This window comes from Chanos chanos, chromosome 5, assembly GCF_902362185.1.
Source record: "Chanos chanos chromosome 5, fChaCha1.1, whole genome shotgun sequence".
Taxonomy (NCBI): Eukaryota; Metazoa; Chordata; class Actinopteri; order Gonorynchiformes; family Chanidae; genus Chanos; species Chanos chanos.
The window spans coordinates 37,614,453-37,629,059 of record NC_044499.1 but is presented as its reverse complement, the minus strand read 5'-3'; the positions used below and the strand labels follow the sequence as shown (position 1 = coordinate 37,629,059).

Sequence of the window (14,607 nt, the reverse complement as noted above, 5' to 3'; positions counted from 1 at the left end):
CGTACTCACTGGAAATACTTTTTTATGCGAAGATTATGCTTAATCTGTCTAGCAAACGGGCCCATTATCCACTGACAATCTCTATCGAGTAGGCAGCAATAGGGGAGAGGGGAGGGGGAGATTGCAACCAAATCAGGGAACCAGAGTGGAGACGGAGACAGCGAGAGGAGGGGAGGGGATCAAATCCGGGGGTAACCTACACAACATACGGTCCCACTCCAGCTAGCCGACAGCAGGCACACAGGAGCAGGAAACAAAGAACTGGGGATGTAACGCATGCATTATTCTAAAAGACAACAAAAAGCAATGCAATGGGGAAGAGAGCACTGAACAGAGCGCTAATGGACGTAAGGTTTTAGAGTGCTTCCCATTTGTGGCTAAAATGTCAGAGATACTCTGAAATATGTTATACTTTCAGGTACAGTAATGCTGGTGTAGTTGAAGCTGAGTAAGCTCCAGCCTTTATAGCCACATGAACAATTCACTTGATAAACGGAAAACGACAATTTGGCTCGCAGTCTGTCGTTGGAGCATACTTTTGGATATTGTTGTATGAAGTGTACAGCTCAACAGTTTGGTGAACGGGCCGACACAAACTGTATTTGGTGAGTAGGCACCACTTTTTTGTATTAATACGATGACAGGTTTTGACAGGTCATCAAGAGTTGAATTCGTTACACGTCAGCTGTTGAAGATTTCTTTCATTTTTCGGATTTCTTTTTAGTAATCGGTGTAGTCTATTGAACATTACAGCACTTAAATTATTTAGCGATACATTAATAGAATTAAGAATAATTGTACTGAAGTGAAAAACCTTTCACCTCCCCATTGCACAGACACACACACACACACACACACATCTGTTGGAATGTGTTGGACAAAGCAGACTGATGTGGGATCCCTATAAAAGCAGACACCACAAGATGAAGTTGGCAGCATGTTTTTGTGAACCTCTGATCTGTGTGTAAGGGGGAGGTGAAGGGAGAGAGAGAGAGAGGGGTCACCCTCAGATCTATACTGAGATTTTCATTTCAAGCCAATCAACACTCACAACTTTCAGCTTTTTAATGACTGCTCATTGTACTGTGAGTAAAATCTGTCAGTCACCATTCACCGACACCCATCCGAGCTGTTGCTATGAGGAAATATTATTGTACTACATAAAACAAGAGTGGGTCACTGGACTTCTCCTCAGGGTATGTCTGTATGTTTCAAAAGAAAAAGACAAAAAAGATGGTCCTGTTAACTCATTTCCTTTGCGTAGTCTTTGTCAGTAGCTGTGACCTAAAAGCAATCCCTGACAATATGTCTGTCCTTTCAAAAGATGATAAATAAAGCCTATGTTAGACAGAGGTGCTGTAACGACACTTCAGTGTATTAAACATACATGTTTTGGGGTAAAAGAGTGAATTCAAGTGAATTCAGTTCAAGGCAATTCGATTTAGGCTCTTGATTACAGGTTTTCAGTGCCCTTGCTATGGATAAATCTCATGTCATGTTACAGGAAAATTTCTTACCTTCAGCCTCACATTTGTCTCATTTTTAATATAAATATTGGTGTCCTTTTAGTTGCTTATTTGAGTATTTTGGTCACATTTGAATGATTCTGCCATGAGATTTGGATCCATCTTTAGTCAAGTTAAATTATTCCAAGAACAAACTTCTGCTATGAAATCTTAACTTACCTCACTTTGAATTCAGATTTCTCAGCAGACTGTGTTGCAGGGAAGAAAACAGTTTGATTGTGAGGAGCGACGTAGCAGTAACTTTTCAAAACAAGACATGGCATGAAATGTACAAGTTAGAGTTCACTCTTTATGCTTATCCCAGCAGGAAAAGGCAAAGTGGGGGCTGGAGGGAATGTGTTTTGTTTAGAGAAACATGTTTGGAAATCTGAGAAGAACTTTTGTTTATTCACTCATAATATAAAGTACAGAGAAATGGAGAGAAAAAAAAGTCTGACCATAAATGGTGGGAAAAGCAGCTGTGATGGATGACAGATTATAGACAGGAGGTGAAATGCTCAGACAGGGACTTTCTTTGGAAATGAAATAGTTTATACATTGGTGTTCACTTCATGCGAAGCATTCTTAGACTCTTCCTCATTCAATAAAAGGCAACGTGTCTCTCATCCACGCTGCAGACTGCCCTGTGTGACTGTGATCTTTCTGGCACTACTAGAACCTGTTCAACTTGTTGTGGCAGTTTGAAAAGTGAGTCAAGAGAATGATCAACTTTATCCCGCTTTCTACTACATGCAGGTTCAACAGCTGAGCTGTTCATACAGGTGTCTGTAAATCAGATCAAGTGTTTATGGCTTTCTCCTCTCTGTTTTTCACCATATTATGGTGACACAAACCCAAGACACCTGAGCTAACTGTTACACACTACCTTTAGGACACTCAGTGTTATCAGCAATGTGCATACCAAGCTTCTTGTTCCACAAAACAAACATTCTCCAAGAGTGAGGTGTGACCCCCCCAACACACACACACACACACACACACAGAAGTCTAATGCCCTGGTTTGTCTGGAGACTTCATAACCTGGCCTCTAAAGCTGTTGTCTGGTCTTTCTGTGTGTTTATTTCTGTAATAGCGACCCTGTGCTTACATGATTACATTACTATTTTGTTTTTGCAAAGCAGACTGGCAGTACATGTTGGAATTTGTAACTATTTAACTATGCATTCAACTGCATTCAAACTCACAGAGTATAATTGTGAACCAGAGTTTATAATAAATGTGCATAAGCTTTGTCTTTAATGTATTTGTACTATGTGATGTCATGTAGATATTGCAGCCTTTTGTTGTCTTTAGTATTCAACTCTAAGATGTAATCTGACTCAAATTAAGTTAAATCCTTATACACTGGGATACCCGGGTGTCTTGTGTAAGTTTGACTTTGACATAATGCAGTCTGTCAGTATACAACAGCATACTGAAGGGAGCTGAACTTGAATAGCTGAACTTGAATAGGTATTTAACACAACTGTAGTTTGTGTATGAGTTCACAGAGCAGAGGGTCTGTTGATTATTAACTTACTAATGGCTGGTGAATGAGTGATCAGCGATGCAGAACTGTACTTAGGGGAAAGAACTGTTCTCAGTGGAAGGATACTCCTTAACAAAAAATCACTCTCACATAGTTTCTAGCAAGGTTGTCCATCAGTTCAAATGGGCATTCAAAATTTAAGCATTTTAGCATTAAGCATTTTTAATGCACAGAATGGGACAGTCAAATGAAATAATTAGATGCACATTTGGGTTCTTTGAAAGAGCTGTCAGTGATTCTGAGAAAATAATTAGCATGTGAATGCTGACGTCTTCCGTTTCAGGAAATAGACTATCTGCTTTACGGAATGGGATGTCTCATTCCAAGTTTCATTGCTTTAGTGGGGTCAAGGAGTCTCTCCAATGACTATGAAATCATTAACTCTGTCATAGCTCAACTTAAAAAAAATATAAGGCACTTTGAACCATATCATAATTTTATGGTAAGTCAACTGAATGTGAAATAGTCTTTTGTGTGGTATGGGTTTGCAATATGGCTTGCATTGTTTTAAGTGTGATTATATTAAGTGTTTCATAACTTGTGCAGCCCTTGAACAAGTTTCGGAACAAGCTTCTTTGCGGTATTCAAACAAAGATGAGAAGAATTTTTAACATACCAGAGAGCCAGGTGTTAATTACTATGCCAAGGGTTGATTTGACTGTGTACTGATCAGTCACATCATACTTTTCAAAAGAAAGTGGTGCTGTTCCTAGTTGACTTGGATTGTTTGGCATACAGTTCTGTGGAAACTAATTGTACTCCCATCTCTCTGCTCCACAGGGTAAATGTGTCAGACTCTTTGTGAAGCTACAGGCTTATGTTTGTCTGCTATCCCAGTTAAAACAGGAACATAAGAGTCAAAATGTCAGCTACAGAGGGTACACCATGTCCCTCCAAACCTGAACCTAAACCAAGGCCTCCTGTCCCCTCAAAACGTTCCAATGGTACCCCTGAACTGCCATCCACGGAGATTGACTCAACGACAAGCACTGCTGGAAAGGTGAAGAGCATTGTCGACAAGTTTACCTTGAATCCACCTTCTGCAGGACCTCTTGCTAATGGCAACAGTGGTGAGGAGAGACCTAAAAAGGTTCCTATAGTCAAACCCAAACCAAGAACCTTCCACACCACAGGTGAGCAGGCTCCTCCACTGCCGGTGAAGAGAAGTCAGAGCCTGAGGAAGAGAGAAGAAGAGCCGACAAAAACAGTAGCACAGGGAACCAATGCTGCCTCTGATGTTGCGGATGGAAGCCGCTCAGGTAAAGTTATATCTTCTGATTTACCTGTGTGACGTTTAGAACTGTGAATCCCGTGACATTTGAAGCTTTAGTACCCTATTATATTTGCTTTTTTTATAGCAGGGCCACGTGTCACGATTATGGCTTGTTTTTACTGCAGTTGCATTCCCTCTTCCTTTTTTATTGTTGATTGACAGTTCTATACAGCAACAGACAGCAACATGTTTATAGTTCTTCCAGACAATAGTGGCATGTTCTGCTGTCCACTCACAATAGAACGGTGGTATTGTTCTGGTATAACCCAGCCATAACTGAATCAACTGTGATATAAGTTTTGTTTCTGCACCTGCAGGAGGTAAACACAACTCCCAGTGCATTGTATGTAAGAGATGTAAGGGAGACAGACAGATAGAAAGAAAGAAAGGAGGAAAGAGAGAAAGAAAGAAAGAAAGAAAGAAACAAACAAAAAGCAGATTGTAACCCTCATTTTACCTTTAAACTGGATACAGTATAATATTATTATATTACCGTGCTACTCAATATAGCAAACAATAAAAGTTTTGATGTATTTATATACGTATGCTGGTTTGTTTTTGAAACTGAACACACTTGAAATTGTTACATAAACTGTACAATGATGAAATCTGAATTGACCGATTTCAGATTTAATATAGACATCAGAGACATGAGTAGTTTATCCTGATTAGTTTCATGAGATTGGAGCAGTGAGATGTTGCAAATAAAGCAGTTAACAGCCATGGCAGGCACTAATGCACACTGATACCTGCATGCAATTCATTTGCATGCATCTTTAAAACTGCCACACTTTTGCCGAAATAGATACAGGAAAGAAAAGATAAGCAAAAAACACAGTCAGTAATGAGCTGTGGCCTCATTCCTTCACTGCTGATGGAATGCATTGTGGGAGCTAGTCTACTTTTCATCTGGTTTGTAGTAACACACAGAGAGAGAGGGAGAGAGAGAGAGAGAGAGAGACAGACAGACAGACAGACAAAAAGAGAAAGAGAGGGAGTGTGTGTTCTATGGCTGACAAAGGGTGCATTGGTAAAAAGGGCTTTTATTGTACAGTGAGTCATGTTTTATTGTAAGCTCAAGGGCAGTGTCCCAATATACACAGGTAAGCACTGTGATTAAGCAGGACGTGTTTTAAAGGTGTAACTGTGTAATCCCATCTGTGAATAATGAGGCCTTCCTAATCCCAGAGATTTGGACATCAGTTATATTGAATGGTAATAAATATAGATCATCAAACATACATTTCATATCATTTATGTAACATTACTTTTATATTGTGTCAGGTAGAGCGCATTATGTAATAAGGACGGTAGAGAAAAAAAAAATCAAACCTGTCACATGGTAACACCACTGCAGCACAACCCTGGGATTTCAAAGGCATGAAAAAAAGGCATGTGAGATTACTGCTCTGTGCAATTACTGGAAGCACAGGGCCCTGTGAAAGTACTGGAAACACAGGACTCAAAACTGCTCATTACCACCTCTTGTACTTCTACTATACAGTGATAGGAACTCACTTTTGTAATGCTTTCATGAGACCATGACCATAATTGGTGTATAATTTCTTGAAGTATTCATATGTAATGCACATAAGATACTTTGTAAATAACTGATCCAGTTGAGAGTACTCACAGTTGGATCATTTCAGAATAAAAAATAAACCTCCCCTGATTTCCCTGCATTCATTATCAAATTTGTACCATTTCTTCCAGCCCCAGATGGGAAGGAGGTGGAGTCACTCATGACAGGCAGGCTGAAGGCAGAGGTGGAGCATAACGTGGACCTGTCTCGTGTGTCCTGCTGCGTGCGGAACTGCAGTTGTATTTGCCATCTGCAGAGACCTGGCATGAAACTGGTGTGGGTGCCTATAAATCAGGAGGAGGAAAATGGAAAGGAGAAAGAAGGCCTAAACGGTGAGGCAGAAGAAGAGGAATACGTGGAAGAGAAAGGCCGGGAAGAACAGAAGACAGAGAAACAGCAACTGGATGAGGAGGAGGACTTATACAAGAGCGAGTCATCTGAAGAAGAAGAAGAAAATGAAGAAGACAATGAGGAGAAAGCTTCACTTTCTAACAGGCCTAAGTTACCATATACACTGGAGCTGAAGAGAGAGCAACAGAGGAGGAGATCAGACCCTGGGCCACACGCTGTATTGAACAACATCTCCTCTAATGCGTCCCAAAGTCCCACCAGCCTATCTAAAGCCCACTCTATGGAGGTACCTGAGGAAGAGTCTATTTATGAAGACAGGTTAGAAGTATTGAGTGTCCCCACGAAGACTCAACCTGACAAAGCCCTGACCATCCCCACCATCACAGTCCTTAAACCACCTCGTCGGTCCAAACCACCATCTACTCCTTCTAATGCAGCGTCCACCTCCCCAGCAAGTACGGATGCAAACACAGAGGAGCCACCTCCTGCCATTCCACCACGGGTCCCTATAGTCAAGGGCAGTAATCTGCGTCCCGGCACAGTGCCGCGCGGTGGCATTCCCTTGCCACAGCCGACGGCAGAGGAACTGCGAGCCTTGCGTCCTTCCCCTCCTCTGCCGACCCAAAACGAACCCAGCCCTCCCCAAAGCCCCCTTATCCCCCACAGACCTGCCCCCGATCCACCCTGCAAGTCCTCTCAAAATGGCCAGTCCCTCAGCAAACACGCATCTCAGTCCCCGTCTGCCAAAGGTAGATAAACACACAGAAACAAAAAAACCTCAATCATATTCAATAAGTGCTTGTTGAACAACGAATAAGTAAAATTGCAATAATACTGAAGTTAAAAAAGTATTTGTTCTTTTGTGTCTTGTGCAAAGATGTGCTTAACCACCGATATATCATTTGTCCTCTTTCTACCTTTGAATCTCCAGCTGTGGAACAAGATGAGGGTGAGGGAGAGAATACTGGGAAATCAGAAAAAAAGGAAGAGTAAGCTTTTTTTCTCTCTACTGTTCTGTGTTATTGTATCATATTAGTACACTCAGTTTCAGTGATTTGTGCATTAACAGTTAATAAGGACAATGTGTTTATAATTTCCCAGACCACGTGCTACCCTGACACGGACAAAATCAATAGACTTAGACGCTGATATGGAAGACGGTATGGACATATTTTGCGTTTCTTCTTGACTAATAATGATTTTCATATTTTCATTTACTAAATGTAATTCAACCCAAACTGTAATCTGAGTCTCAATCTGTTTTGCTGTAATTACAATGTCATGCTTTCGCTTTTGGCAAAATCCTGTTCAATGCTGTTAACTCATGAAATATTAACGCCCTCGCCTCTTTTTCTCCCATTCCATCTCTCGTTCCTTCCCTTCACTCAGAGCCTCTCTACCAGATCTACTGTAGAGCAGTCATCAACAATGAGATCCGGCGAACAGTGTGCCGTAACATCAGTAAAACCAGCTATGACTACCAGCTCTCCAGTACGGACCCAGAAATCTCCAAACAGCTCACTCACAACAAGCTTTGGCGAGACCTACCTGAGGTCAAAGACAGCGGCCTCCTGGACACCCTCAGCCCAGAGCAATGCAAGTACCAAGAGGTGAGGAGAGGAGAGGAAAGGAGAAGAAATTGGGGATAAGGTAGTGGGTCGGAGAGAGGGGTTGGGAAAAGGCAGTTTGAGGCGTAACGAATATGGTGAGAGAAAGGGAAAATGAAAGGTTACTTGATCATATTGTCGGACACTTGTATATCAAAGTCACTCTTTTGATATGATTGTTTGACATAGTTTAATTGATTATGCTCAATGGAAGTACATTGTGCTGACTAGAGGTACAGCAACAGGAATAAATTGACGATTCCAATGCATGCGTCTACTTTAAAATCATTGTCTTATCTGATTTTATTTATCTAATAATGCATAAATCTCTGTATCTCTGTGGGAATGGTCCTTTGTATATATCTTTACATTGCCTTATCTGTGTCTGTGTGTGTCTGTAGAGCATGTTTGAGGTAATCACATCAGAACTATCATACATGCGCTCTCTGCGCGTGCTGACGGATCACTTTTTAGAGTCCAGGGATCTGAATGAGACGCTCCGTGTCTTGGATAAGAAGACGCTCTTCTCTTGCATCCTGCGTATACGGGAGGTCAGCGAGAGGTTAGAGAGACAGAGACAATGAAATACACACCCTTCCACACACACACACACGCACACACACACACACACAACTAGACATGTAGTTTTAGAACTGTAGAACGAACTTTGTCGAACCTGAACAACAGCTTTTTTGGGTGCTTTCTTTGTTTGCTGGGGAAAGTTGTCAGGACTAAAGTCCTCTCAGAGGAGGATTAAATAGTATACTGTGTTTGGTTCCTGCTCCAAAGTCCCTTTCCCTTCCTTTTCATTTAACCATTACTGAACCTTATATAGTTTAGTGCTGGATTTAGAGAGCATGAAATTTTATTCTAATTCTAATTAGAATTCGAAGTCTCTTCTCATAATCACTTGGACAAATCTTATTGTTTTAAACATAGACAATGTAAGATCATATCTTGACCTAAGACTTGGTCCTTCTTAGGTTTTTGAAGGATCTGGTGGCTCGACTGGAAGATGACGTGGTTATGACAGACATCTGTGACATCATCCATTACCACGGCAAGCATCACTTCCCCGCCTATATTGACTACGTACGCAACCAGATTTACCAGGAGAAGTGCTATACCAAACTCATGTGAGTAAACACACACACACACTTCTTTAAATACTGAAGCAAATTTATTCCTCTCAAGAATTGCACTACTTGTGTCCAAAAGAAGTTTTGTGTTTTGAATGATTCGTATCTAATGCTTCACATTTCCGATGTTTTACACATTTGAATGATATATTACACCAGTTGCATTGGTGCATCGATACATTACATTGTGTGGTACGTCTCTCTAGGCAGACGAATACGCAGTTCGCTGCTGTGATATCCCGTCTGCAGGAGTCCCCCATGTGTCAGCGTCTACCTTTCATGTCTTTCCTGCTGTTGCCCTTCCAGCGAATCACGCGTATCAAGATGCTTATCGAGGTCAGCACTGCATCATGGATAAGCATCAACCCATATATTTCATGCTATTATGCCTCTGCAAAGGGCTTACTTTTTAGCTTTGATCAAAAAGTTTGGAATTTTTCAGTTTTGATCAAAATACTCTAATTCAGTGGTGTGATCATTTGTTGTGTGTGTGTGTTTTTTTAGTAACACTTGTCCTTTTTTGTTTGTTTGGTTGTTTTTTTTTTCATCAGAACATCCTGAAGAGAACCCAAGAGGGAACAAAAGAGGAAAAGAGTGCCACCAAAGCCTTGGAATCTGTATCCGAGGTAACCATCTAACCCCGCCCAACTGCCATTGCAGTTTCCCCCTAAATTCACAGTCATTCCTAATGTCAAGTTATGGTCCATTGTCTCAGTCAGGATATCCTATCTGAGCAAGGGATGGAAAAGGGTGGAGTTGGAGAGATGGAAGGAAGGACAGGGGAACAGGGTGGAAAAGAGTGAGAGAGAGACTAGGTCATTTCACACAGCTCTAAATTCACAATATACAGATTGTTATGTGAAAGCAGGAAGTTACTTGTGTCTAAGGAAAGAAAGAGCACTGTTGTAATTCAAGAGTTTGGAACCATTAGAGAAGTCAGTTCCCTTGCTATGTTAACTCAACCACATGAGAGCTAAAGACATTTGACAGGCTATTAAAAGAATGTGTGTGCTACACCCTGCAGTTGCTGTAGCCCATATGTCTCATAGAGCCTCTCCCATGCTCTTCTTTCCCTTATCCAAAACACATCATTCCACCCACACACAACATGCACACCATACACACCATACACACACACGTACCCTCTAGATCATGCAGGAATGCAACGCTCAGGTTGGGAAGATGAAACAGATGGAAGAACTCATTGAGATCAACAGGACGCTGGAGTTTGATAAACTGAGGGTGAGTTTAGAAAACCAGCTCATACATCATGGCTAAAGTATGTTACATGTTCATGAGACATAAAAGCACCAGGTGTGATTTGATATACACTTGGTTTTTCTTATTTAAACCAAGGCAAAATTTTAAGATGACATGATTAAATCTGGAGCACTCCCGGCTTTCCCATCACGTTTAATCTCTCAATGTCAACTTCACTTTCTTCCATTCCATACAGAAGGCTCAGCCTGATCCGGTTTTCAAACTCAGTAAAAATGAGTTATTGTTATTTGTGAGCTCGTCCCGTGTATAGAAATGCATCTGACGCACTTTTACAGCCTGAGTGGGAGAAATACGTCTGGGACTTTCAGCAATCAGTGACGTGTTGTGAATGCTCTCTGCCCTGCAGGCTATACCCATAATTACTCAGAAACGCTTTCTGGAGAAACGTGGGGAGCTGCAGGAGGTAGCCAAGGGAGGAACGATCTTCAACCTGCGCCCCAAACTCACACCGGTCTTCCTCTTTCTTTTCAATGACCTGCTTGTTATTGCAAACAAAAAGAGGTAAGGGGTGATGCAGAGATGACATGACAGTATCTCTTTGCTCAAAATTTAGTGTGGCAGAAAATCATCTGTTCATCTGTTCTTCCCAGTTTCCCAATCCTGCTCCTGGAAGCCTATAGCTTTACACATTTTACGTCTCTCCCTGGTCAAATACAAAAGTGGCACCATAGCTATCCCTGTTCCTTTTGTTCCATACAATTAAAAGATTATAGTTAGGGCAGTAATTCTATACACACCCTGCTTTCTAAGGGGAAAACCAAAGGAAAACAATGCTCAGAAGTCAGCTAGCACATATGAGAGAACAGATTTATCAAAGCCGAATTAAAGAAAGAAAACGACTAAATGTTATTGTTTAGCTAATCTTAGGTTTGTAGGAACTGGAGTGCCATTATGATAGAGGTACATGAAATGATTGAATGTGACTCTGCAGTTCCATCATTTGCTTGGTTATGGTATTTCCTAATTAGACAATGAGATTATTTCATCCCAGGATTTAGCCATTTATTGGTAATTGTAACTTTTTTAATCTGTCTGTCAGCAGTGCAGAACGCTATATGGTGTTGGATTATGCGCACCGGTCACTGGTGCAGGTGCAGTCCTTGCCTGATGAATCGTCCACTGGGAGCAATGAGAACTGCTTCTGTCTAACACTACTGGAGAACCACCAGGGCCGCTCGGTGGAGAGAGTCCTCAAGGCCCCTACACAGTAAGTACTGCACAGAAAACGTGAGGAGAAGCAGGAGGAGGAAGAGAGGAATTAAACAGTGATGTACTCCAGTTCTGTGGTCCAGAATTATAATGTAGTGTAATTGTAATGTAATTTTATTTTAACTGTGCAGGAGGAAATTTCAAAACAGCTAGAGAAATGGCACATGATTTACCTCTCTCAGGAAAACGCCGTTTATCTGGAGATCAGAATGAATTCAAACCACAGGAGTCTGTGCTGCAACATATCTTTGATATTATTCTTACTTCTGTTTACCATAGACAAATTTGAATTGGCCCGCGGACATGACTACTGTTAGACTAGCTCTGTTGTGACAGGGATTAGGAAATCTTTTCATAAACATTCTCCACATAGTATGTCACTAAACTATCCACTCACTGAATGGGACCAGACTTTGTTACTCTGTTCAGAGACTTAACATTTGTAATGGTGTCCAGTGTGTAAAGTTATGTTAAAAGCTTAACGGCTGTGTTGTAAATGCTTTCACACTTTCAACATTTATCAGCCTGTATTTTTTGTTTCGTTGGTGCGCTGTGAATAGATGAAGTGAAAATATGCCAGTGGCAGATAGTGTCATACTCTGTGTTATCATGAGTTGCAGGGTGTTGTGGTCAGGTGAAGAGCGTGTGTAGGAGTGTTCCATGGAAAAAAAACAGACCAAAACAAAACAAAACGATTGTGCTGTTTTCTGATGAATTGCTCAATCTGTTGTTGTCTTTCTTTTTGGCAGGTCAGATATGCACAGGTGGATGGCCGCATTCCCAGGTCCCAAAGACCCAGACAAGGAGATGGACGAGGTCATATATGAGGACTGGGGTGAGTGTTTGTGTGTGTGTTTGTGTGTCTGTGTATTTGTAAGACTGAGGTTGACTTCCTCTACAGATGTAGTGGAGTACTGAACATATTTACCATTATGAGTTAAGCATGTGATTTACATGAATACTGAAAGAACTGTATACTGTAAGAAGATTGAGTTGCTCTTTGTGTTTGTGTCTCCGCTCTTGTACTTGCTGAGTCACCTATATGTGTTTCGTGTGTGTGTGCGTGCGTGCGTGTGTGTGTGGGTGTATCAAAGACTGTCCTCAGGTGCAGTGTGTGGAAAGGTATGTGGCCCAGCAGGCTGATGAACTGAACCTGGAACCAACAGAGATCGTAAATGTCATCCGCAAAACCAATGAAGGTAAGGCACAACTCTCACATAGACATCATTCCTCAGGTCTGCCCAGACAGACGTGCCCTATTTAATAGTTTTTGCTGAGCTCCATACACGTTAAACCACTGAAAGCAAGTAGGTTCTGGTCTAAAAAGTAAACACAACTTAAGTGTGCTAGTGACATGAAATCAGTCAGTATTCTCAGAGCTGTGAAATCTTTGATTATTTTGGTGTGTTATTCATTTAATAACCTATTGTTGAACCTAACTGGCACAAAACTGCTGAACAGTTCTGATCATTTAAAACTTGATGAGCTGTGTGAGTATGTACACTCTTTGTCGCCTCTCTGACTTCTGTCTTCCCTCTCCCCTCCATCTCTCTCCAGGATGGTATGAAGGGATCCGGTTGTCAGATGGACAAAAGGGCTGGTTTCCTGTCGGGAATGTTCTGGAAATAACCAACGAGCATGTCCGACGGCGGAACTTGCGAGAGCGGTACCGAGTGATCCAAGCAGCCAGCTCCCTAACCAAATCTTAAACTTCCTCTAGGGAGTCCAACACTAGAACAGGAGTCCTGGGGGATATTTGGGAACAGAAATATTCTGTGTAGTGCTCTGCTGATATGAAAAATGGCTGTAGAGTTTGTTCAGATGACAGCATGGGACAACATATATTTTAGTTTGTTTGTTTATTTGTTTTGTTTTTAATTGAGCACCAAGAAGGGAACGACGTTAAAACTGCCATCCGCTGTAGTCATGCCCAAATATCAACTGGAAGGCCACCTTTCCTGCATGTGACGTTAAGCAGGAGTGGAAACTGCCCTCTCACCGAAGCACAGGTCTTAATTTTTGAGAAAGCAGTCATTTTTTTACTTAACGCCGACAGCTATAAACAAGGGCTGAACTTAAGATTTATGTATGTGCTTTTGGGTGCATGTGTATAGGTTTGTTTAAATAGTTAAGCCCAAACTGGTGGTACAAGCTAGACACTCCTGTTTAGAAGATTTACCTCTTCTGAGGTGTCTGTTTGCTCCTTACACAGTAGGACTCTGTCAGTCAAATGTGTGCATGACTGAAAATCTGACCGGTTCTCCAGTCTGGTCCCTGTGTCTCTTGAATTGTGAAGGAAAAAAATAACATTCTAGTCATGCCTACATACTGAACCATGCATTGCTGCCATACCAGTGATCCTGTCAGCTGTGCCATTGAGGTATTCTGGAAAATTCCCTGTCACACTTCTGAATGACTGCCTGTGCCCTCACCATGGTAACACAAGTGTGTTCTGATCGTGTCGTCATTCATAAATAATTCTGAAATACTGCCAAGGCAAGAGCTTCCCTCCTCCATCTCTCGAGATTATGTCACATATCCACTGATGTTTTAAAAGGACTGGTTACTTCAGTTTTTTTTTTTTTTTTACTGAATGACCAAAAAAGGAAAAAGAACACAGGTCAGCTATCTTGTTTTACATTTTAGCAGTTATCCATTTAACTAGGCAATTTATTGCCCAATTAGCAAATTCACTGTGTAGTTAATTTAATTCATTCAAGACTGTTGGGTTTCAAGTACTTCAATTAATCCTTTATAAGTAAAAGGGATTTACTGAGTTAGACGGTTTTTTGGTTCTAATTTATAGTGGCTGCAGTAAATTGGCCAAGAGAATAGAAAGGACTTTCGGGCAACGCAGCCTTTAAGGCTTTGGAGGAGTTAACCCTACATGAAGCCTCTCATGCACATGGAGTAACAGATGTGTTCCTCTTAGCGGGGCTCAGATGATGTGCGTCCCTTTGACTGTTTGGATGTTTTCCCTGAGGGGCAAAAGCAGGACATGGACTGATGCAGAAATTGTGGAATGAAAAAGTGCATAATAAATGGACTACTTTGGACTTCAATATATTACAGTTCTCCCCCCCCCCCCCCCTTACAATCCTTTGTAGTGTA

At 41.4% G+C, this 14,607-nt stretch overlaps 1 protein-coding gene across 1 annotated transcript; it reads left to right on the top strand.

Annotated features, from left to right (window-relative positions):
* Positions 1-537: 537 nt before the first annotated feature.
* arhgef15b (Rho guanine nucleotide exchange factor 15b) lies at positions 538-14,068 on the top strand. Its single transcript, XM_030776032.1, has 16 exons — positions 538-605; positions 3,835-4,313; positions 6,041-7,009; positions 7,192-7,249; positions 7,362-7,420; positions 7,650-7,870; positions 8,269-8,429; positions 8,851-9,003; positions 9,213-9,342; positions 9,558-9,632; positions 10,156-10,248; positions 10,634-10,788; positions 11,330-11,494; positions 12,246-12,331; positions 12,591-12,695; positions 13,054-14,068. Exons 2-16 carry the CDS (start codon positions 3,917-3,919, stop codon positions 13,203-13,205), a joined length of 2,979 nt encoding a protein of 992 aa, XP_030631892.1. The 5' UTR covers positions 538-605; positions 3,835-3,916; the 3' UTR covers positions 13,206-14,068.
* Positions 14,069-14,607: the final 539 nt, after the last annotated feature.

Excerpts from the sequence above, each read along its gene's own strand:
- arhgef15b (XM_030776032.1), top strand. The coding sequence starts at position 3,917 with ATGTCAGCTACAGAGGGTACACCATGTCCCTCCAAACCTGAACCTAAA. Across the intron at positions 7,250-7,361 it reads AAATCAGAAAAAAAGGAAGA|ACCACGTGCTACCCTGACAC; the intron begins GTAAGCTTTTTT and ends ATAATTTCCCAG. Across the intron at positions 9,633-10,155 it reads CCTTGGAATCTGTATCCGAG|ATCATGCAGGAATGCAACGC; the intron begins GTAACCATCTAA and ends CGTACCCTCTAG.